Source organism: Calypte anna, chromosome 1 (genome assembly GCF_003957555.1).
Source record: "Calypte anna isolate BGI_N300 chromosome 1, bCalAnn1_v1.p, whole genome shotgun sequence".
Lineage (NCBI taxonomy): Eukaryota > Metazoa > Chordata > Aves > Apodiformes > Trochilidae > Calypte > Calypte anna.
The window spans coordinates 119,392,760-119,415,432 of NC_044244.1; the positions used below are offsets into that span (position 1 = coordinate 119,392,760).

At 37.7% G+C, this 22,673-nt stretch overlaps 1 protein-coding gene across 1 annotated transcript in view; it reads right to left on the minus strand.

Moving 5' to 3' along the window:
* PDK3 (pyruvate dehydrogenase kinase 3) overlaps nucleotides 1–22,673 on the minus strand; it is a 51,021-nt gene that overhangs the window by 16,678 nt on the left and 11,670 nt on the right. The window contains exons 2-5 of the mRNA XM_008506379.2: nucleotides 16,517–16,658; nucleotides 9,827–9,898; nucleotides 2,965–3,149; nucleotides 870–959 (exon numbers count right to left, since the gene is read on the minus strand). Of these exons, the coding sequence (XP_008504601.2) occupies nucleotides 870–959; nucleotides 2,965–3,149; nucleotides 9,827–9,898; nucleotides 16,517–16,658 (489 nt within the window). The remainder of the gene's footprint in view (nucleotides 1–869; nucleotides 960–2,964; nucleotides 3,150–9,826; nucleotides 9,899–16,516; nucleotides 16,659–22,673) is intronic.

Below are 22,673 nucleotides of genomic sequence, written 5' to 3' on the forward strand. Positions count from 1 at the left end.
AAAAGAAACCTTCATAAAAGTAAAAAGTATCTACATTACAAAGCAAGCTATCGTGCAAGGCGAAGTGTGACATATGAAAGGTCTCCCTCTTCACCAGAGTCTGAAAGTAAAGGGGAGAAACATTCTTCTCCTCTTGCAGCTGCACAAACAGCAGTGAGGGAGAGAGGGTGGAATTCACTCCTACAGCAAGACCTGTATTTGTAAACAGATACACCCAGAGTCTGAACCTTCAATAAACAAGTTCTTGAAGCAGACAGCATTGCCTCATGCCTACTTAACAACATTCTGAAAGTATATGAACAACATTAAGCAAGCAGGAGTTCTAATGGAAATGCCAGATCATTCAGGTGCAACCATCATAGTCTTCTGTATAAGGGAGAAATGTCTGTGATACATTCAGATGCACATAGCAATGGGGAGTTTCACTGGGATATCTGTACACCTAAGGGCATTTAACTCAAAGGCCTAATTAATCAAATTGGAAAATTTCACTTACTCTCATTTTTCTTTAGTAAGCAGAGAAAAAAAACAGTACATAAAGAATCCATTTCTAACAATTTGGGGGAAGAAAACATCTAAATTTTATCAAAACACCTACATATTTAATCTGATTTATATAAAGGACAGGTTATTTTTAAATTCTTAGTTTTCTTAGTTCTGTTAACATACCAAAGGTTTCTCCATTCTCATGGAAACATTAGAAATTCTCAGTAAACCTATGGCTTTATTGTAAGCAACTGCAGAACTTTTTTTTTTTTTTAATTAAAAGAATTCAAATCACCAGTCTTTTATATATCAATAATGTTAATGCATAGTTTAAGTCGGGGGTGTATGTGCTTAAATCAACAATAATATTATCTTCATCTTACCTTTGACCACCTCTGCCACATTACAATTAGGATCAATGCTTCCAATGTGCTTGGGATGAGCAGGATTAATATCTCCACCAAAAAGGAGTGCTAAAAGAAAAAGCAAATGGCAGTAAATTGCCTATTACACTTGAGGCATCCCAGAAAGCTTAAATATGATAGTATCTGAAATGTATTTGACAGCACATCGTTTTGTGGAAAGATACTTTTTTTTTTCCTTTTTAGTAGCTAAGGCTAGTTAACACAGAAATAGTGGTATGGGAGGATTAAGGTGAAAACTGACATTTTCAAATGGATTATCAAAAATTAGATAAAGCCAAAATGTAAAATGCCTCATACATACCATTATGTCAGAACAGAAGCACTCACAGCAATGAAAATGTTACAACAAAAAAGGACTAAGGAACTCTAAGACATTATTAAAAGCCTTTTACACTGAGCTAAGCTGCAATTTCACAGTTGGCACAGAAGTCTCACTCAACTTTACCCCTGACTCTAAGCAGTTGCTCCCCGTTCCCTCCTCTGCACAAGGGTCTGGCATTCAACCAGATCCATCAATGAGCTCTCAAAGAAGTAAAAAGGTTTTACACTTCTTTTGCAGAAGTGATTTTCTGCTAATGTAGCAAGTTAGTGAGCTTTGATATGAAACAGATGTAGTAGGAGGTGAGCAAAAGACAAGGTCTGAAAGCTTTTCCCAGTCCAGTCACGGCGAGTTGAAAAACTGGCACACTGCACTGTAAGAAAGTCTGTCAATAACATATGAAACAAATGCAAACTACATAAAAACCTGTTTCTGCATTCTGCTTTCCAATTGTCTTTTTCATCAGTGGTTCAAGATTAATAGTTGCCATGACAGACAGATCATTAACATCGCTAAGAGGAATTGTACAAGGTTAATTGAACTTCAAGCATCTAAGTTGCTTTAAATTCCCATCAGTTAAATAAGAGTGTCCATGGGTCATTTAGGTTCAATTATAAGTTTAATATTTTAGAACTAGTTCAAATATTAGCCCAATAATTTTATTACTACAATGTTTTTACCTATTGATAAAACTCTTCAATAAGAGCCTTTAACTTAACTTGGTTTTATGTCTTATTTGTCCAGGTCCAAGTAAAGAATAAGCTGCCTATATATCTCATTTTTGTGCTATTGCCACATGAATTTTTTTGTACGTACACAGCAAGGCATTTGCTAATCACGAGAAAAGGTTACTGAAAAGGTAAGACACAAACTGCAGTAAAATACCTTAAGCTACAGTACTCTAGTATCCACACTATCTGTAGCATACCACAATTTCTAAGAGCTCATGAAAGCAGAATACTGGGTAGAGAACAAAGCTCTAGAGCTAAAAGATACCAGATACACTAAAAGGGATCACAACATTTTCCTTAACTTCATACAGACCACTTTCTGTATGGCTGCACATACTGGTTAATAGGAGCTGTAACTCCTTTCACTCTGGAATACAAATATTTAAAAGTACATTTATTAGTAACAAATGAAACAGAACCTAACAACAAAGGATGACTAATTCTAGTACTTATTCATTAATGGTGAATAGGAAGTAGGGGGAGACAAGGGATATAACTTTAAACTTAAGTAGAAATACTCAACCTCTTTAGAAGGCAAGAAAGTCTAGATAGCTTTCTGAAAAAAACAACAAAAATAACCCATTCAAAATTTATGGCATCCTTGCATTTAAGTATGAAATATATGTCAGCTCTAGAAACTATACTGAGAAATTTGTGAGCAGAAAGCTACAGCAACTCTACTACTATCTAAAAATACTTCATCTACCACTGTGCAAGCTACCTCTGCCAACAAGACTTTAGAAAATGACAGCCATGCTGACAAAGCCTGATAATACTAGAAGAAAGCATACTGGTGTTTTGGATTAATTTCTGTAACCGTGAAATACCAAATTAAGCGGTTGCCAGTATACATTTTACTATAATTAGCCCGGTATATTAAGAATTAGTCATTATTCTGAGGGGAATGGGGGGAACCAGAAAAACACCAAACCCAAAACAAAGCTATGGTTTCAGATTTGCAACAACTAATGAGTTACCAAAGATGAAAAAAGCAATTACTTACTGTGTTGGTTAATAAGCATACGGAAAGAGATGCGGTTGGTGTAGAATCTATCTAGAAAATACTGGATGTTACTGCTAACAAATGGATCAAAGCCATATTTTTCCTTGTATTCAATCACCCCTTGGGCCATGGTTGGAACCACATCGTTGTGTCTGTTCCTGACTTTAATTAAAACATCTAAAAAGCTATAGGAGACAAAATTAGAAACAAATGGTTAGAAGTATAATTAAAGTGAGTCTCTTGCTTCTGTGTTCAACTCCCCATAGCACAACCATTTTATCTATTCACTATCTCTCCCAATTAACAACAAAAAAATACTAGAGGAACAAGGTAAAAATGTAGCAGTAGCTAAACAAAGCTATTTAAAGCAAAGCATTTGGTCACAGAATCACAGAATCTTCTGGGTTGGAAAGGACCTCTGAGATCATCAAGTCCAATCCTTGATCCATGACCACTGTGGTTACCAGACCATGGCACTGAGTGCCACATCAGTCTCTTTTTGAAACCTCCAGGGACAGAGAATCCACCCTGGGCAGCCCATTCCAATGCCTGATCACCCTCTCTGTAAATAATTTCTTCCTAATATCTAACCTAAACCTCCTCCCGGCAGAGCTTAAGACCATGCCCTCTTGTCTTACTGGTAGCTACCTGGGAGAGAGACCAAACCCCCCCTAGCTATACCCTCCTTTCAGGTACCTCTCACTCACGAGATCTGTGAAATACATAGGGCCTCAAATTAAATTACTCCTCCCAGAATGCTCCTTTAAATTAATATGTCTTTTTCTTTAATGAAGAACAAAGATTTTCTTGTATTGCTACCATATCCACCATGGGAACTCTCAGTCCCTGCAACTAAGAGTAGCTGGGAGACTGGAAAGTCAGAATAAAAAACCTCACTGCCCTTCACAGTCAGTGAAGTTTTACACTTCAGACTTTCTTTCCACCACCTCAGTCCGTGTAATGTAACTTCTGAATGTATTTCCTTTACTTTGCATCGATTCTGGTACACTTTAGTATCAGGATACATATTTACTATCAGTGTGGCTTCTGTTCAGTTTCCTTTTACACCGCTGGATGGCAGAGCGCATACAATGCTTCTCTGAAGGGCTCTTCGGTAGCTCGAGTCATTTTAGGACATCACTTCCATTGCTTTTAACAAGCACCTGTTAACAAGCCCTTACTTTGAAACGGCTCGAAGGTTTTTTTGTTTCTCAAGCACCTCAACACCTGTGATCTTCGAACTGCTCATCCTTTCCCCCCCCATGCAAGCTCAAATAATTGAAATACTAATTTTTAATAACTCTCTAAAGCCTAGACATGGAAAACCTGTCCTACTTAACTCTGATACTCTCTTTGAATTAATATTAAAACCACAGTGATTACGTGATCTTCCTTTAAAAAAGAAAGCACAGCTGGGATACACATTCAGCTACACCTACATCTGCGGTTCTGAAGATCCTTCAAACAAACAAACAAAACCTAACATGAACAGCAAAAAATACTCAATACAAGGACCACTTGAAAATAAACGTATTAACTTTTATCAAAAGTACAATATACACCAGCTAAGGAAGGAATCATAGAATTGTTCAGGTTAGTAGGGATCTTTAAAGGTCATCTAGTTCAATCCCTCTGACATAAGCAGGGTAAGAACATTAAGAGCACCAAAACTGGCAAAGAATACCAATTAGTCACCACATTGAAAGCAGATGCTTCTTTTTCATAACAACTTAGCCAAGACAACCATTTGATAGGTACCACACCAGTATTATCAAGTATGAGTGATTTTTGGAATTACTTCTCCCTCTCTACACAGCCAGGTCTACAGGAACGTAGGGTTGATTTTTACCATTTTTTTCACCACTCTCACCACCAGTTTTTGCCTGTGTGTTAACAAATAGTTCAGTGCCTTTCAACACTATTTTGTTGCACAGAAAAGGTGAAGTTTTAACTGTGTAATTCCCCCCTCTAAATGCTATCACAGTACAGAATTACTGTTCTAGTACTTAATGATCTTGCTGATTTCCTGCTAGACAGGAAAGATAATTCAATGCTTAGAAGGTCTGTAGACTCTTTATGTTTATTAACTCTTGATTCTATGTAATCTGTAACCACTGAGATTCAATGTTAGTCTTCCAGACAAGACTAGGGTGGCTGTACTCACGCTGCTTCTTTGTTTCAGAGCAACAAGACACTGGCTAAAAACAGCTGAAAAGCAACACATTTCAAAGACAATTTTCAACACTCTCTACTAACTGCTATTTGCTGACAGCTTTGGTATTTGTTTTTAAGTATCTGTTATCCACAATACAAATACAACACGCTGCCTACATGTGCCAAGAGGGCAAACTCTTTACTGACAGCCCACTACACCAAAGTGCTTAAATGCACAGAGTATGCCCAGGACAGCCAAGGTGGCTGGGAGACTTACCTGCTATAGACAAGCAAATCCTAACTGAAGCTTAGTGTGCCAAAACACACAAAGGAATTCTTCATTACTCCAGTGATGGGACAAACCCCCTGTTCCATCTTTTAAGGTAACCAAGTTACTCAAGTGCTTCCATCAAGCAGATGCTTTTAAAGGACCAAACAGTGAAGTATACAGGCACCTTTCAAAGCATCAGGGCAAAAATCAAAACACAATTCCTTAACCTTACTACTCAACTCCTTACCCCATCCCACTCTCACACACAGACACATCCCTGAAAGACATAATGCTTTAATTGATGGTTTTATTGTGCTCAAACTATGGGAGACCATATCAAGGAATTTTTTAAATGCCCATGGGATTAGTGGGGGGTAGGAGTGGGGGAATACTTCAGAGCTCTGAACATTTTATTTAGCAATGACTGTTTCTTCAAAATTAAATGTACTGTGTTTTCAAAACCAGAATTACTAAATAAGGCAGTTAGTTTGACAGATGAGAAATTATTGTTTACTGAGTTTCTCCTGTGTGTGGTATCTCTGGACATACTGTCAGCTTACTACCTCAGTTGCTCTCATTTCCCTCAACACACCATCTCACGAGAGTGCCACAAAGAGAAAAATTAGCAAAGAAACTCACAAGTACAAAGAGTGGGAGCAAGTGTTGTTTAAAAGTACATGTAAACAGCACATGTTACAAACCCCTAAATTTTTGATAAATGACTTCAGCCTCTGTGTGTTTATCCAGATGCATGTTGGCACCATGGGAAGTTTCCAACACTTCTGCCAGCTTACACCCTCTACCAAGCATGGACGCCTTATCTTAACACTCCTAAAATCACACTGTTTCGACAAAACTGGAAATACTTCTATCTCTGCAGCTTGAAGAAAGGCATTTGTGTTATCAAAAACACAAAACTAACCTGATCTTTTGGTGTATGCCCACACTACTGACAGCAACATTAATCCAGCAACACTGTAGTAATTCTTAGTAAGGTCTGCTAACCAACAGAATGTAATGAAGCTTCAAACCCCTTGGAACCTTTTCATCACAGAAATGGTGAGAGAAAAAAAAAAAACCCTTTAAGGATTTTAAAGGTTTTTCCCCTAATAAGTAAAATTATTTTAGCTCCCCCATCTGCCTTGTGCTGCTACCTTGATTAGCCAAAAAAGAAATAAAAGTACACCTGAGCTGATAAAAAAACAAGGCACTGATTCAATTTCTAAAATCTGCTGGTCTTCATGGTTTTCTGAGGGCTTGAGGCAGACTCCACATTCAGCTCCAAACAAAAGCTGCTGGAGTGGTAATGGAGCAGAAGCTGTTTTATCCAGCCAAATCTTACATTTTGTGGTACTAATTAAGATAAAGGCAGGAGATGGGAGCCATCATGAAATCTGAATGTCATCTGATACCACTCAGGGCACCATCAAGGATGGGCATTATGTTGACCAAAGGATGAAAGGAACCAGGAGATGAAGAATGCTCCAACCCTTTCTCATATCACAGAATCATAGAATTGGCTGGGTTGGAAGGGACCTCAGAGATCATCAAGTCCAACCCTTGCTCCACTACCACTGCAGTTACTGTTTGCCATGCACTTGGAGAAACAGTGCATCTGCTACCACAGGAAAAATTTTAGTTCAAAGGACCAAGCATACCTTAAGAGTGAACTTGCACATATCCTCTAAACAAACCAATCTGGCTGTACAAAGACTATTCCTATTTAAGAATCACTAAGGATACTACCTACCAAGTCCCAGTTAATAGATCAAATTCTCTATTAAATGATACATGCTATTACAAAAAGAATAGTGTTATGGTAAACATAAATCAACTCAGGTATGTGCTTTTTTTTTTTTTTCCACCGAAAAGGAGCTGATTAACTCTGAGTTCCTGGTATTTCTTCTCTCACAATAAGGCTAGACAACAACAACAACATGGATTTCTGGTAAAGGAGTTCAGAAATTTGCTAGGTTTATCTGTGGGTAATGACAAGATAAAAGTGGATGTAATTAAGAGTATTTTGAAAGACACAGTGTGCCAGGACTATTAAAATAATTGCTAATTATAGTTCAATATCCAGTTAAATGATGTTATTTCAGATAGTTAGGAATAGATGACATGCAAAGAACAGTCAAGTCATTCTGAGTTTTTAATCTTAGGTAGCCTATCCAATACTGTCAAAAAGAACAAATTTGATTTTTAATCAGATAATACATCTTTCATGTCTCCTCACAGGCCAAACTCAGTAGATGACTCCTTCTGCCAAAGTGCCTAGCCCAGACTTCAGTAGTTAGCAGAAAATTCTCAACATCTTTATTATATGTACCTAATTACATATAGGACAATCCTTGCAAGATTTGAAAAATTTTAACAATAATACTGTATAAATTTTGGTATATAATACTAATATGAGCATCTAAAATAATACTTCCAGCTGCATGAAACAACCTAAGAATGCCTGCTATCCGTATAGCAGAATCAGACAACTCACCTGATACTTATGAACAGATTCCACAAAAAAACCTCCAAGACGACTGTTCAACCATATAAAATATATATATATATATATCTTGATCTATATTGAACTTCTGAAGTCCATAAAAAGCTGAAATTCAGTTACCTAATTACAGCACACCTAAGATGGTACCAGAAGGAACATAACCAGCTTGCCTCCACCTGCACATGCAGGAGTTCATAGGCTTAATAGGACGTGTGTTACATTTGCCAAGCTTGACTGCCTGTCTGCAACAGCTTATACCATCTCAAAATGCAACAGACACCCAAGTTTGGTAACTCAAGCTGTTCTTCCAAATCAAGAAGTAGGAACATTCATCTTAAACTGGTCAAAACCAGAATTTATTCTATCAGTGAATGGGTTGTAAATACAGAACCACAAAATGTAACAACTAGAGGTAGCTGAAAAGTTTGCCTAATTTATCCACTCCAGAATAAGCATGCCTAGAACACCACTGAAAGGTGAAATCTATTTTTGAAAGCTTCTAAAATGGGGTGCTCTACAGTCTTCTGAAATGGTTTTGGTTTTTTTTTTCTAAACTTAAAAAAAAAAAATCAGTCATTTTTTAGTTCTCCACCTAGAGCAACCAATCATCCTTTATTACAGTGAATTTTATTTTCTTTTTGCATGCTCAGACTTTCAGTCTCATACTTCAATCTCTTTTTTGCCAGTCTAAACAAATGCCTTCAACATTATTCAGAGGTGGAGCTCTCCAAGCCTCTATTTTCCCTTCCTTTCACAATAATATTGTCCATGTGTTTCTTAATTTCTTAATAAATAGCACTCAGAACTGAAGACAGTATTCCAGCTTAGGACTCAAACTGAGAAAAGAGTTACTTTCCTCTTGCTCAGCAGTACAATTCACTCAGTCTGTAATCCTTCCAGATCCTTCTACAGTTCTGACACATGGGGAATTTCATACTCGTGCACTTGTGTTTCTCTTCCATGCATTGCTTAATACTTAAAAAATAAAGTTTAAAGAATTCACACAACATGCCCACAATGAAAAAAGCATAACATCTAAAATGTAATACCTAATAAAACACAAACTTACCCTAACGTAACACAGCAGTTAACGTATCTGAAACCAGATAAAGACAACACCATTTTTGCACAGCACGGGCCACATCTTGCACAAACAGAGTTTGTTGGACTGCAAGATGTTTTATGAAACACTTCCTATAAAACACTGCTTGATCAGGCAAGATTTCCAGAGCTTAAAAAGAAATTCAAGTTTGAAAAACGAGTTACCCTAAGGAAACTAGTCAAAGGAACAAAAAACCTGCAAGAAACGCTGTACTGAAACAAAGGTGACTGCTACATGGTAGAACAGACCTTAGCTCTGTTTGGGTTTTTTATTTAGTTTTAAGTCTCTTTTTTGTTGTTGTTTCAAGCTTCATATGCATATGCTGCACTGTTCTTACATACATGTTGAGTTTTTAGGAAACATTCTAATGACAGTTTTATTATGATTTTGTTGGTAAAGAAAATGGGCTAAGCATTCCCTTCTTCTCAAAATGTAAATTATTCAATGAGGTAGGTCAGCAGCAATAATTGGAAGTCCATTAACAAATCTTTTAGACAAAACCAATGAATGACACATTGAATGCATTACTATACATTGTATACAATTGAGAACTAAGCTCAACCTATACTAAAACAACATTTTAGTCATCAGATTGTCCATGTTGTCTTCCTAATACAGCCTTGGAAGAAGCATTTCATGATAGACTGTGTAAATGCAAATTAAACTGTTGAAAAGCACTTCCATTGCTGTATTCTGCTCCAGAATTAAGTTTAGGCCTTTGCTGCATAAATTCTACATTACAAATAAGATCACTGTTGTCCTATAGCACAAAACCACTTGTTGTAGACCGATTATCTTAAAATGAAATGTCACAAGAAAACAGATTACTCACTCATCCAGAACGTGAGGATCCTCAGGACTTTTATTTTCGTATTCTAAAAGCTCAAGGAAACTCTGCATGTACCTAAAATAAGCAAAACCAAAAAGAAGTTAAAATACTTAAAGCTAAATTACTTTTGATTCTGTTTTTTAATCTTAAGACTACAAGCTCATCTGAAACAGAGGTAAAGTTCTCTGCAAAAGCAAAAATTAAGTGGGATGCTGCCACAAAGGTAAAGAAAGCAACTACAATACACTCTACTGAGTTAAAAAATATTGTTTATGACCCTATGGTCCATGATTCAGGAAAACTACTATTTAAATCACAGAATCACGTAATTGTTTGAGTTAGGAGGCACCTTTAAAAGACAATCTAAGCCGACCCCCCTCCAGTGAGCAGGGAGGGACTCTTCAAGTAGATCAGGTTGGTCACAGCCCCGTCCAATCACAACTTGAATGTTTCCAGGGATGGAAAATCCACCACCTCTCTGGACAACCTGTTCCAGTGTTTCACCACCCTCACTGTAAAAAATTTCTACCTTACACCTAGTCTGAATCTAAATCTACCCTTTTTTTAGTTTAAAACCATTACCTCTTGTCCTTTCTCAACATGTCCTACTAAGAATTCTGTCCTCGTCTTTCTCAGAAATCCCCTTCAGGTACTGAAAAGCTGCTATAAGCTCTCCCAGGAGACTTTTTTCTCCAGGCTGAACAGCCCCAACTCTCTCAGCCTGGCCTCATAGGAAAGGTGTTCCAGCCCTCTGATCATTTTTGTGACCCTCCTCTTGACCTGCTCCAATAGATCCATGTTTTTCCTGTTCTGAGGACTCCAGAGCTGGACACAGTACTCCAGGTGGGGTCTCACTGAAGTAAAGTAGAAGTGCAAAATCACCTCCCTTGACCTGATGAACCAAATAAAGCTGAAGCGAACAGGACCATTACTTCTCTTTAGGTAGGCCTGTAATTTCAGGTAATTCATGCCTGGATCTTGATTTCCCGGTCATCTGCTTTGTACAGATATTCATTTACTCCCACATTCTTCAGAGAGCAGTCCAACCTTCCTTAAAAAAAAAAGCTCCAGAGAACACTCCCCAAAAGTCATACTAAACAAGACCTGATACTGCACCAAGCTGGTTCTACCACAGTACTCCAGAAGGAAGAGCACACCTTTCACACACTTCCATATCTCCTCACAGTGTACCTCAGGCCACATGACAACACTCATTTTCATAAAAACCCCACTCTTGCACAACACCGCTCTCTCTAGTTCAGACATTTGGCACACATGAGATATTCACTGAGGCTTAGAGCCACAGGGGTACTACACAGGACCCGAAGAAGATACAGAGGAAAGCACCACTCAGCATGAACATAGCAGCCTGCTCTGTAGGAAACTAGTCCAGCACCAGTATAAATGCCACCACCTCACATCACTGGGCCTCTGGACCTGAAGCACCCTTTGAAGCAGGTGCATATAGCAGTACAAATGAAGCTTTTACAGAATTGGGACCCATTTCTTGCAGTAAATCACGCAAGGTACCAATCACACACGTAAAAAGTAGGGTTCCAATGTTAACAAGAGCCATTATTCCTCTCCCTGTTTGCCTTCCCTTCACTCCTGGTTAAGCACTGGCACTTATACTAACTACGGTAACATCAGTCCTCATCAGATGAATGTAACAGCTGTAATTCACTACAATAGTGAAAAAGCCAGTCAGATAGTCTGGTGGATTGTCTAGGTTTTTTTTAAAAATCATTCTCACATATGAAAACAACTCATTAGAAGATCTGACCAGCTAAAGTGAGCGTAAGAGAAAAAAATTAACCAGAAATATTAGATAAGAAAAAAGCAAAACAAGTGACAAAGCCTTTCCCATTTCAGTAGCAGCAATCCATTAGACCAGCTCAACAGAATGGTCAATGCATCAACTCAGCACCTACGAGACTGACCCCACCTTCTGAAGCTTGGATAACTTCACATTGCAACAAAACCTCTGCTGGTAGCAGTTTTTATGCTAAATTCAACTTAAACAGGCTATGAAATTTCACCTTACATCTCGAAGCTACAGCAAAGCTTTACACAGCACTTCTGCCTATGTTACTCCCTCTGAAAGCACATACTACCAAATCCATCCTTCATTTCATTTGCAGCCTTCTCAGGTCACTAACACTTCTCTAGGGAGACTGACATTTTCAGCACAGCAACATTAGCTCTTGTCCCTCTGTGTATTTTTGCTTTACCACAACCATCACAAATGACTGCAGAAATCCAATTGACTGCCAATTACAAGTTTGGGAAGTAGCTTATCTACAGTTGACTGGTTTTGACTGGGATAGAGTTATTTTCATTCATAGTAGCTAGTATGGGGCTATACTTTAGACTCCTGGAAACAGTATTGATAACAGATGTCTCAGTGCTGAGCAGTGCTTACACAGAGCTAAGGCCTTTTCTGCTTCTCACTCCACCCCACCAAGTAGGCTGAGGGTACACAAGGAGCTGGGAGGGACACAGCCAGGTCAGCTGACCAGAGGGATATTCCATACCATATAACATCATACTATTACTGCAGCGAGCAAAACTCAGTAAAAAGTAATCTCCAAAATGAAAGACTGGAAAGTGGTGGACAAGGGACTAAGGCAGTTCAGGACATCACTGGTTTGGCTGTATGAAAGCAGCAACATGAGCTTTTGACTTCCAACCCACACAATGTCATGGAGAAGCAATTATGAAGACCCATTCCTGTGCCCAGTTTTGCACTGTCTCTGGTGAATACCTGACACTCCGCAGTCAAGTCTTTGCACCCTCCTTCACCATTTCCTTGATGGGTCATGAGGCTGTATCTAAGTAACTCAGTCCATAATGGTCTCAAAAATGAGAATAGCTTTCTGGACCTTGTCTGTCCATACAGAAAAGGGTATCATTCATATGGCAGCTCTTCCTGCCAGTACATTTAGGAATTAAAAAAAACATGTAACTTGACTGATCACCACCAACATGGTCAGATTGGACTAGTTACCTCATGCTGTTGGTTGTAATATAACAAGAAAGCTAGGATTAAATAATTATTTGCTGTATTAAATTTGTGTGCTAAAAGAAAATCAGGCAAAGTAATTATTTGAATCTACAGAGAAAAACAATCTACCAAAAAAAAAACCCAAACATTATTTCTTCATTATGTCTTATTCAATTCCTCAAGTACACGTTGATGTCTTGCCACTAAATGACAATCTAAATCTGCATTTTTAATTTCAAATCTAAACTTGTAGTACGGTTTTCAAAAGAATCTCCCAATAAACAACCTAAGGGTTCCTAAGTATGGAAATTTATAACTACAATAAAAGGAAGCTCTTTAATCTCTATGATGATGGAAAAACTATGGAGATATGCAATGCTTTTCCTTTAGAAAGAGTTATCACCAATATTTATGTTTCTCATTCTTATGTAAATTAATACTACTTTAGTGGCACAAGCACCATACACCCAGCAAGTTACAGGGACCATTTCAGAGAAAGGGTTAACTTCAACCTACATTACTCAAATTCCTTCCATCGCTTTAATTATTTCTTCCAGTCGCTTGACTAAATGAAGCTAGAAAAGCATAACCTTATGTCAAAAAATCTAACCAAGTGTTCAATTCCTATTCACTATACATCACTGTATGTTATACCCAAGTCTCTAAGTAAAAAAGAGCTGCAAATGATGTATGTGTTTATCCTTTATCCAGCTGTGATTTGCAGTTTTTACACAAAATTCACCCACCTCCCAAACAGATCAGAATTAAAGAAGTTAAGCAAAAACTTGTTTAAAAGGAAATTTGTAACTCTGGTTAGCTGTAGCACAGCTGTTAGCTGTTCACAACATTGTCTTAACCACCAGAAATATGTGCCTAAGAGGCAGACAGGATTCCTGTTAGTCTGCCAAATGTAATCATTCTAGAATGGCAGGTTTCATACGTAAAATTGCTATAGGTAACCACAATGTCCGTTCCAGTTTTCTTTTTTCTCAAGTCATTCAAGATACCTTTGCTTTTTCTGCCTGTGAATTACACTAACATTTTCCCCTTAGAATCTCTCAACATATTGTGTAAACCCCAACATGGATTTTAGATGGCTAATTTTACAAGCTTTAACCTTATTCATTATAAGGTTTAATGAACTATTTTCCCTCATCACAACACTTTAGTGATACCTTTTATCATGCAGTTCCACCACATGCTCACCTGCAGTGAAACATGCAACTTGCAGGGCACTTCAGTTTGAGAGCATCCTCTCAAAGCTGGCCTAGAAAGCCCCACTTCTTTGGAACTAGGAAACTGCCCATTAATTTTGAAAAACTGAAGTTGCTGATCCCTAGCATGCTGGTTGTTCCTCTGTTTGTTATTTGGAATCATCACAGTTCACAGCCAGAACATGTTAACTGTGTTTGTATTTTGACTCACTTTATTCCTTCCCTTGCTACTCCATGCAAACCATATACAAAGTTATGAACTTGAACCACGATAGAGTTAACATGTTATCTTTGGACAAAGTGAAATGCAAAATTATGGGGTTTTTTATGTTCAGTCTGGGAAATGCCAGCTTTATTCAGAAAAGAATAGCTGAGTAGCATAAAGGAAGGACAGCTACCTTACCCATCCTCATTGCTGCACACATCAGGCTAAGGAACCCAGTAAAGAAGGAGGAGTAAAAAATGCACCTCACCTTTCATCTCCTGAGAGCAATCAAGCAATCAGTTGTAATATATGTTTGGCAGCACAGTGCAGTCAAGGAGTGTGGTACAGGAAGCAAAGTGCCTACAGCATGACTATGAAGATGGATTAGAGAACTGAGATGGGAACAGGACTTGCCTGCAGCAGGGAGCATAGAGTGAGAAGATGAGGTTGCTGCCCAAGCGACCTGCAAGGACCTGGGAAATTCATGCAGTCCAGAATGTTACTGCCTGGTTGGACAGAGGATTGATAGGAAAGGATCCACACTATACAACAGGCAGGGTTAATTTGTTTTCTTACTCCATTAAGTTCCACATATTTCCAGAGCCACCCTACTGTAAAAGTTAAATAAAACCTGCCTCAAAGATTAGGGGATTTTTGTATTTTTTGGCATGCTGACGTCAAGGAATAGACTGGGAAATCAAATTTTAAAAGCTTAAGTTATTTCAGACTCTCACCGAAAGCACATTAAACACAAGCTTCTAGTACAAAGTGGCAATGTAAGTAAATACACTGGTGACTATAAAAATCACTGAGAATTACCAAGGAAACAGATTAAGGTGACTAAAGCAATAAATTAGGTCTTTGCTCACTTGTAGCAAATGTACATCACATTTTTTGTTTGCATATTAATAAAGTGTCAAGTATCTATTGTAACCATAAATCATCCCATGAGTCCTCAAAATCTCTAAGCAAAAACTCTGTATGGGGCATCCATTCTAAACATCCATTAAGTTCTTTTTCCAGAAGTGATATGAATGCTGCTTGACTCTCTATTAGCAGGGCAGAAGCATATGCCACAGAACACATATTAGGACTAGAAGAATTATGCTGCAGAATCACTACAAAAAAATTGTTCTTTTCTTGTCTGTCCATATTTCATGAAAGAGAGTTTTCCAAGTCATCTAGATTAGAAAACCCTAAAAGGTCTGCATGTTCTCCACCCTTTCCTATTTGGCATAACAGCTTCCAGGAGCATCAGACATGACACAAGCCTTCAAACCTTGCAAGTTTTCACCTAACTACGATTGTTATTGTTTAGCTCCGTTGCATTTACATTTATTTGAAGCCCCTTAATCACTATGGTTGAAGAGGTCATCAAGACAGCTACCTTCTGTTGACACACTTAAGCTGAAGTACATAATATCACATATACTAATTTACATTTTAAGTCTGAAGCTTGATAAATATGAGACCAAACCCACCAGTTAATGCACAGTGTGGAATTTCTCAGCTTAAGGGCTATGACTTAACAGAAACCTACAGCATTAGTTGCTGTTACAGTTAGATAAGCTGTTATTCACGAAGGGAAGTTTGTTGTATACTGAAGATACTTTTACATAATTCTCTGGATCAAGTAACCGCAGGTAGAGAGACATTAACAGCATTTTTTTAGACCTTAATACATGCCAGGCAGAAGTCTCCAAACCTCACTGAACATGTAACTTGGATAGATGTTAATTACTGTGAAAAAGATGACAAGACTTTCAATCACTTTGGATATACACTACTTATTACAGCAGAAAATGTTACATGACACCAGATTTTTGTCTTGATCTATAACTTCCACTGAATACCAGGTTATATTTTTAAAGATTTAATAATAAGAAAAGACTAGGTTTATTTGATCATTTTTGACAAAAGAAGAATAAGGAGAAAAAACAGCTACTTCAAGAAGTCTTGGGTGCAACACAGTGGGAAATATTACAAAAAAGCTTGCTCTTGAAATTTATGGACTGATTCTAATTACCTGAGAGACAACAGTAGGTTTTTACTAACTTACAAAATTAAGTCATATTCTTATCTCTAAGATCCGTATTACAGTATTTACTTGACATTAGAAGAAAATGAAACAATCTGGCAAGAAACACACATTATAAACAATTCAAGGCAGAACACAGACTTCAACACAATTCAAGGTGAGTTGCAAGTAAAGCAAAAAGTAAGTTAACTTTGCACCAATTTTTTAATCCACTTTTCTTTTTAAAACTTACCAACTCTGTACTAGCCCAACTGAAGGCCTGTTCAGTAAGTTATCAGGCAACAAATTGACTTCTCTCATGGTGTTAGCGAGCCGTACAGGAAGTTCTTTCCGCAGGAACATGTATGAAGTCTTTTCACATGCATTGTCACGACCTGTTAGAAGGAAAAAAAGAAAATAGATGTTTATCTGCTATGCAGTAGATAAATTTTTCAGACTTCCCACTGCTAGAAAATTTTTTTTAAAATGTGGAAGAAAATAGTTTAAAAATAATTTCAGTACCCACCTGCATTTCCTTCTCACTCCAAGACACGTACTTTTACCTTCCTAGAGTTTTAACCTTTTTACATGACATTCTTCCTCATTTCACTAAATCCTGTCCTCTCATCCTAATAAATAAATAAAAGTGATCTAATACTCGAGACTTGATACTAGCTTTTACCAATATGACTTTTTTACTAAAGTGAGCTTTTAAGAAGTGAACGACACACACATTATGGAGGGTAAGGAGCAAAAAACCAAAGAGACAAAACAGAATAGTAACAGTTGGCTAATGATTCACATCACAAGCTCTTCAAACCTACTAAGCACTTAAACATTTCAGCAGAACCTGGAAAGACCAGGAAAGGTCATCATCCCTCCTAGAACTAACTTACAAGTTGCTCACTAGCCACCTGGAAGGAAAGTGCAGTGCTTGTCACCACATTGCCATTTGGAAAAGCCAAGGACTTTCACTTTTTAAGCAGATTTTTATCTGAAAATAAGATAATCCTGAACAATCAGGAAAAAATAAAACCAAAACACCAAAACAACCCACCACCAAAAAAGAAAACCAAACCCACACACCAAAAAAGAGATACAGCATAATAACAACACTTGTTCACTTGTTGCAGACCTACCTGGAAGAGTAATAATTCTCTGGAATTTACTACATGACTACATGAAGCAGAAGGCTGACATGATTAATAGCATTCCTAAGCTAAACTTGTTACCAGTAAAAAGTAAACTTGTTGCTTGTTACCTATAAAACCACAAATATTTGAAAGTGTAAGATGTTAAGAGTCTCACCTAAACAATTTGGACAGAACATGAAACATGACTTTACATAATTCTTTGCATTTTGCAGCATTTCACAAGTGGGAACTCACTGTAACTAGAGTCTACATAAACTAAAATTTAAAAATCCCCACATTCTACTAGTAACGTACAGTCAATATTCCATTTTCATGTAGAAAGGCAGCAAATGTCTTAAGTGATGGTAACCGGTACAATCACCAGTGAAATCTGAGTGAGGGCATCATACAAGAGCTATAATTTATGTTCAAGCAAACCAGAAAGTGTTAAAAGCGCTCAAGGGACATTATCACTGAGATTTGCAATTTGAAAGACTCAAGTATAATGCAACCAGCATAATCAAGGTGATACTGTTTAAGACAGTCCCATTAGAATCAGCTGAACAGCAGAGTTTTCACCTTTGCATAGGCAAACATGCACTAATGGATTAGTCCCCAAACCATACACCGAGCTTGGAGAAATACACGCACAGGATTAGGGTTGTACCCCTCCCCCCTTTTTTTTTTGTCATTTAGGTATCATCAGTCAGTGGATCCTTAAATTCTATCAGTGCCAGCAACTCTATTATTGTTCTTCCAGCAAATATTTGGACTTTTTTAATTTGCATTTTCACATCTTCAATTACAACTATACACACCCTGCGAAAATTAGACAAAGGAAACAAGACATTGCATTCTTGTTTTCTCTGAGGCACAGTAATGATTTCAGAGCTCAGGCTTTCAATTAAGTTAGATACCAATTCACCTGAAACAGAGGACAGACACTTGTTTGTTCATAAGTCATTGTATATGATGAATCTTTATTAAAACTGGCTGGAGAGCAGGAGACTCTCCGGACTATATCAACCTGTATCTCCTGGGATGGAAAAACCTTCAGAATCAAAGACAACAACTGCTTTTTCCCCAAAAGTGACAGAGTTTAGTTATTTTCTAGGCAATAAAAAGCAAGCAGAATGAAAGCCAGCCCAAATAGAGAATGAGGAAATGCTGAACAAGAACCTGCAGCCCACAGCAGTCTGTGAAAGGACACAGGGGCCCTGGGTTTATGCAAGGCAGACTACAAATGGTGCTAGACTGGAAAGCAGGGCTGGCAGAAGAGAGCCACTTCCTCCCCTCCCATAAGCAAGCACACATCTTCAATCTGTCTCACCCCAGCAGTTCTGGGGTGACAATGAACTGTCTTTTTAGGGAGCTGCCTTGCTCTAATATACTGCTACATTTTAGGATATACATTTAGGATCCCTCTGCATGCTGAATGCAGGAAGAGGAAAGAAGTCGTGTTTCAAGTCTTTTTGGTTAGGGGCACACAGTCAGACATTGGCTGCTTAGCTTAGAGTCTCCACAGAGTTGCTTTGGCTTCTAGCATAAGGTTAGTTATCTGCTTCCCAACAGCACATTAATGCAAAGAGAAAATGGATCAGCAACAATAAGATAGCCTTCAGCTTTCGAAGCCAAAAGCATACTGTGTCCTACGTAACTCCTTGGCTGCTGTTCCTCACACCTGTACACTCACATCCATCAAAATGAGAGACATCCTATTAAGTACAAACCAAAATCTAAGTTACATATTTTCTTTTTTCTAATTTATCACACACAAGTCAAAGTTCTAAAAATCTTTCCAAAAACACTGTTTTGGTAAGCTGTAATGCCACTTTTGCAGGTTCACCCTAAGGTAATTTTTTTTTATAGGTTGGCTTTACTTTTGCTTTATTAGTTACATTTTGTTTCAAAACATACAGCCTTCTTTCTTCATGTTGTTATCACTTCTGCTGGGCCAATACATATTGCCAGAATTAGGCTTTTGTCTTAAGCACCATAGGCAAAAAAACAATTTAAATCCATCAGTTTCAGCTCAAGGGCATTTGAAGTCACTCTCTAAGGGCTAAAGTGAAACTGGTCAATAATTTATACTTGATTTATACTGCAGCCCCCAAGAAATGATATATAAAACAATTACCTTTATATGAATTTAAATGGAAGAACACAGTAATCCTGTGCCCTAGCACAAACTACACTGTACTTGACATCAAGAACTGTATCTTCCTTTATTCCCAAAAAAAAGACAGACCATACAGCACACTAGTACCTCTTTGCTATAAATTCTACTGTGTCGTAGGGAACAAAGCAGACCCACACTAATATTTGTAGAAAAATATTTTAAATATTTAAATATTTATAAAGTGATTCTGGTTTTTAAGTGGTTCCATTTTAATTCAGGGTCAAGAGGCTATGTTATCTCTAGATATTCACCAACATTAATGAAAGCTATGCTTTCAAACTGTGTAAGAAAATCCCAGATCATACTCACAGGGCTTTCAACTTAACCTAGAATTTGACAAGAAAAAAAAAAAAAAAAAAAAAAAAAGCACATGTAAAATAACCCACCCTACTCAACACTGCTAAGACTTACCTAGAGGATTACAATTTCTTAGTATCTTCAGAAAGGATACATGAACCAAGGAGAAATGCAGATGATCAGAACACTGAAACAGTGTATAACAGAAGATCTAATGAATCTAACTAGATTTACCTGAGGAGAAATAAAGAACACAGCAACACTCTACCATGCCTTCAAATTCACTACAAAAGAGGCAGCAATAACCTTGTCAATCAAGGACCAAGTATTAGACTCAGACTGCAGAAAATTCAATTACTAACTTGACTTCATGGTAAACACTGTAAAAGACAGCAACTTGCTCTGCTTTTTTGCCGTTCCTTTTCCAAATGAAGCTAAGACATCTTCCCAGAATTAAATTTAGGCAGCTTATTCAGTCTCTAAACTGGAGATTAGACTTAACACTGCCTCACATTCTTTGTATTCTTAGTTCTCTCATGACCAAAGAGAAAGGGAAGGTGGTCACCACGTATTTTCTCAATCACCTGCAAAAAGAAAGCAGTAAATTTCACACACACACACACACACACACAGGATCCTGATTCAATTCTAGCATCTTCTATGAAATGCCAGAACAATAACATGCTCTCCAAGATTTGACTACAAAAGGATTAGTTCCATACAGAAAGCTGCACACAAACCTTGATTTTGCTGCAGAAGAGGGCAGAAACTTGGCATGAGACCATGAACTTTGGCTCCTCTGGAACACTGTCAAATGCTCTCACAGCTCAGCTGCCAAATTCCCACATTCATGAAATCCTCATTTGAGTACAGACTACACAGACCTTCACAGATGATGATCAAAGTCACCTCCTTTGAAAACGTAGTATGGCTGTCACATCCCTCCACATATTGGACTGCCAGGGTCACATCAAAATACAAATTATCAGTACTTTCTAATATTAACACTTAACTGTCAGATGAGACAGAAAAAGAAGAAACTAAGTACTCTTTTTAGTCTCTTCACTGTACCCAGAGGTGTAGTTCTCTCCATTAACAATGAATCTAACACTGAGCTGAGACACTGGATACCACACTACTTAAAGATTCAAAAGCAAAGTCCCACCTGTCAGAGAGGAGGAGCTCCATTCAGAACCCATAAAAACAAGATCAGAAGAATTTCACCTCCCATCCCTGTGAAATTATTGCTTCTGCTTTTATCTAGAGAAAAATAAAGGAAGGAAGATGTGAAAGGCAGAAGCAATTGACTGTATTTATCCTCTTCTCTTGAGCTTTCAGAATACTTTTTATGTCCTGTACAGGCAAGCAAAAGAAAGAAAAAGCGAAGCAGAGGGATGGTGAAATCTTCAAATGAGTATGCAAAAAAATCATGCATCAGAGTGGATGCAAACTGAACAAAGTAGACTTAGCAAAGGCTAAAACTAACATCCTGCTACTGAAGCTGGGAAAACAGAACTAAAGAGGGATTGATGACTTCTACTGATTATACAACATTTCAGGAGCCTGGGCTACTAATTAAAAGCCAAACAATCTATGTTTACACAGCCTAAATAAATGTGGCTGCAAAAACCCCACAAGTAAGCAAAAATTAACACAAAAACCCAACTCCAAAAGCATTCCTATTTCCCAGTAGAAATAAAGACATTTTCAGCATACTCTCTAGGTACTTATCTCACCAACCACTAAAAATACAAATCCCACAAAAAGCATACAGAGTTTGTTTGTTTGTTTGGTAAAAGACAGGGATTAGTAAAGCACAAAGATGATGAAGCAAAGGGAAAAAAGAACACATACAACATAATTGGAGATGCTGACTCTTGCTGACCCTCATTTTTTACCACAGGTTCCCTCTAAGAGAGCTGTACATTGAAACTGGGTTCCCTTTTCTGACCTACCACCTTGTGCTGCTACAGGATAGCAACCACAGCCAGTACAGCCATTCCAACAAGGCAGCCAGAAGATGGCCAAATTTACAGATCCAGCCCACACTAACCTTATGTAAGTAGCCTGGTTTTAGACCTCCCAGACCTAAGCTTCAGCTCCAGTTCATCACTGCTCTCCAAGGCACCACCAACACTTAAATTTTTTTCATACAAGTGCCCTGTTTTAAGGAAATGCTTTCAACTTGAGACTTCTCATCATATTAAGAGACTGATTCCATGTCACTAAGAAAACTGAAGAAAATCTGAAGTTCCAAAATATGAAAAGCAAAGAATTAAAGAAAGGAAAATATTTTTAGATCTTACTAACTATAAACATATTGTTTTTACGAAGTCTGAACTATCAAGTTTTGTTAAACGACTACTGCCAGAAAATCAGCTAACACCGGAATAATGAAGTCCTCATATAAGTTTTCCATATAATTTCTGTTCTTCAGTCCAACTCACATTACTAGTTGCACTTTTGCAGTCTAAGAGAAAGCACAGTGATAAATGTGCTGGAGTCTTCTCAATCTGAATGATTGATGTTCATAGGTGAGCAATTAGTTAACACTGTATGACCATAGATTTGCACTCTGCACTATTTCATTGCTAAGTGCAATCCAAACTAGCAAACTAACCTGCTAATTAGCTCTCCAGTTTTACTTCCCAGTCATATGACACAGCATATGAATAAATTGCCACAGCTGAAGAACAAAAACAGTTGAGCTTAATAAACCATTTCTGATTTATGCAATTCAACTAACAACAGATCCAAGCACTCTTTGACTGCCAGGGCAACTGCAACACTTCCTACTCCAA